Raw genomic sequence first — 1,597 nt, forward strand, 5'->3', positions numbered from 1 at the left:
CAAGTACATGTTTCGAAACATGTACTTGTACAGAGATATTTTGAAGTGGAAGCTGTATGGCTTCAATAAAGTTTTTATTGTGAAAATATAAAACGTTGTTTTTAATTATTTATTATGATTTAAAAAAAATTTAAACACAAGTGCCGGTAGTGCATATTCAGATTTATATACTTGTTGTAACAGAATTATATTTTTTATAAACATTAAAATAAACAAGCTTACAACTGATTTGTTTCATGTTCTACAATTCTACAGAACAACCTGCTCAATTTTTCTGATGAAACTCATATTTGTATGATAGGTATTTTTTAATTAATAATCTATAAAATATAAATAGGTTAATTTTAATCTTGTTATTTATCCGGTTTCTTTTTCTTCAACTCGTGTTACATTGCATATTGTAATGTTGACCTCCAGTTTTCCCATGGTTTCAATCTTAATTGCATTAATTTTAATCTTGTTATTTATCCAGTTTCTTTTTCTTCAACTCGTGTTACATTGCATATTGTAATGTTGACCTCCAGTTTTCCCATGGCTTCAATAATAATTGCTTCCTTAGCTTTATCTCTGTGTATTTTTTTCCTTAGAGATAACACTTATCCGAACAGTTGTGGACGTAGATATAGTGTTCCTGTAAATGTACTTTCTGTGATTTCAGTATCAATAGGCAAGTCTACTTAAAATATATCAAAAATGGGGTAGTCACATCAATTAGTTTGTTTAATCAGTGTTTCTGAATTGATTATTATGGCACTATCACCACTATTCCTTAATTATTGTACCTGTGTCCTGGAAATAATTTTAGGGCGATCTGCTAAAGATTTTACTTTTTTTTTAACCTTGGTTTCTGTTTTCGTTTGTGTTCAATAATGTATTGTTCTTGTTGAATACAATAAAGTCAATTTCTCAAAAATATCATACAACTTTTCTTACAGAGATGTTTAGTAGCTATTTAAAAATATTAAATCTATAAATGAAAGCTGCAACTTATTGTCTTAAGTAACATTTTTTTTTTTTTACTTAGTCATAATTGAAGATACAAACAAAGAAATAATAGTTGTGTCAGCAAACAGACCACATAACCCCACTTGGTTATCACCTTTTGAAAATCCAGTAAATAAAGCTGACACTACAAAGAAACCACCCCTTCCTCCAAAAGAAGAACAAGTAAGTGGAAATGCTATACTTTTTTACTCATCTTTCATTATAGAGAAAGTGCACTTCAAACACCTTCGTGTACATTATGCAAAACTATTTCCAATGTTAATTCCTTTATAACAAACAATAAAACAATATAATGAAACAATATTATAATACTGTCAAAAATTGCACAGTGTAGTTAAACCACTAATGTGAAATATAATAATCATTTGGTCCTTTTATTGTATATTTTGAAAATAATTTGTTTTATTCAACATTGACTTTTTCTCAGTGCTCAGAAAGTTATTACAAGGTTAAGATTTATATTTATACTAGTTCAGTTACCTGGCATTGCACGGTGAAAATTTAGATTTGAAATGTATAGATCGGTATTTTTTTCAGCAAATTATTCAGTAAGTAGACAAAGTTTTGATGTGAGAAATAAAAGGCATTTAAT

The 1,597-nt window shown here is 28.0% G+C and overlaps 1 protein-coding gene across 2 annotated transcripts in view; it reads left to right on the forward strand.

Moving 5' to 3' along the window:
- The window catches only part of LOC106469912 (syndecan-like), a 14,327-nt gene that overhangs the window by 1,754 nt on the left and 10,976 nt on the right, over positions 1–1,597 (forward strand). For both annotated transcript variants that reach the window (XM_022398486.1, XM_013930430.2), the window contains exon 2: positions 1,025–1,167. In XM_022398486.1, coding sequence (XP_022254194.1) covers positions 1,025–1,167 — 143 coding nt within the window. The remainder of the gene's footprint in view (positions 1–1,024; positions 1,168–1,597) is intronic.

Source organism: Limulus polyphemus, unplaced genomic scaffold (assembly GCF_000517525.1).
Source record: "Limulus polyphemus unplaced genomic scaffold, Limulus_polyphemus-2.1.2 Scaffold3720, whole genome shotgun sequence".
NCBI lineage: Eukaryota > Metazoa > Arthropoda > Merostomata > Xiphosura > Limulidae > Limulus > Limulus polyphemus.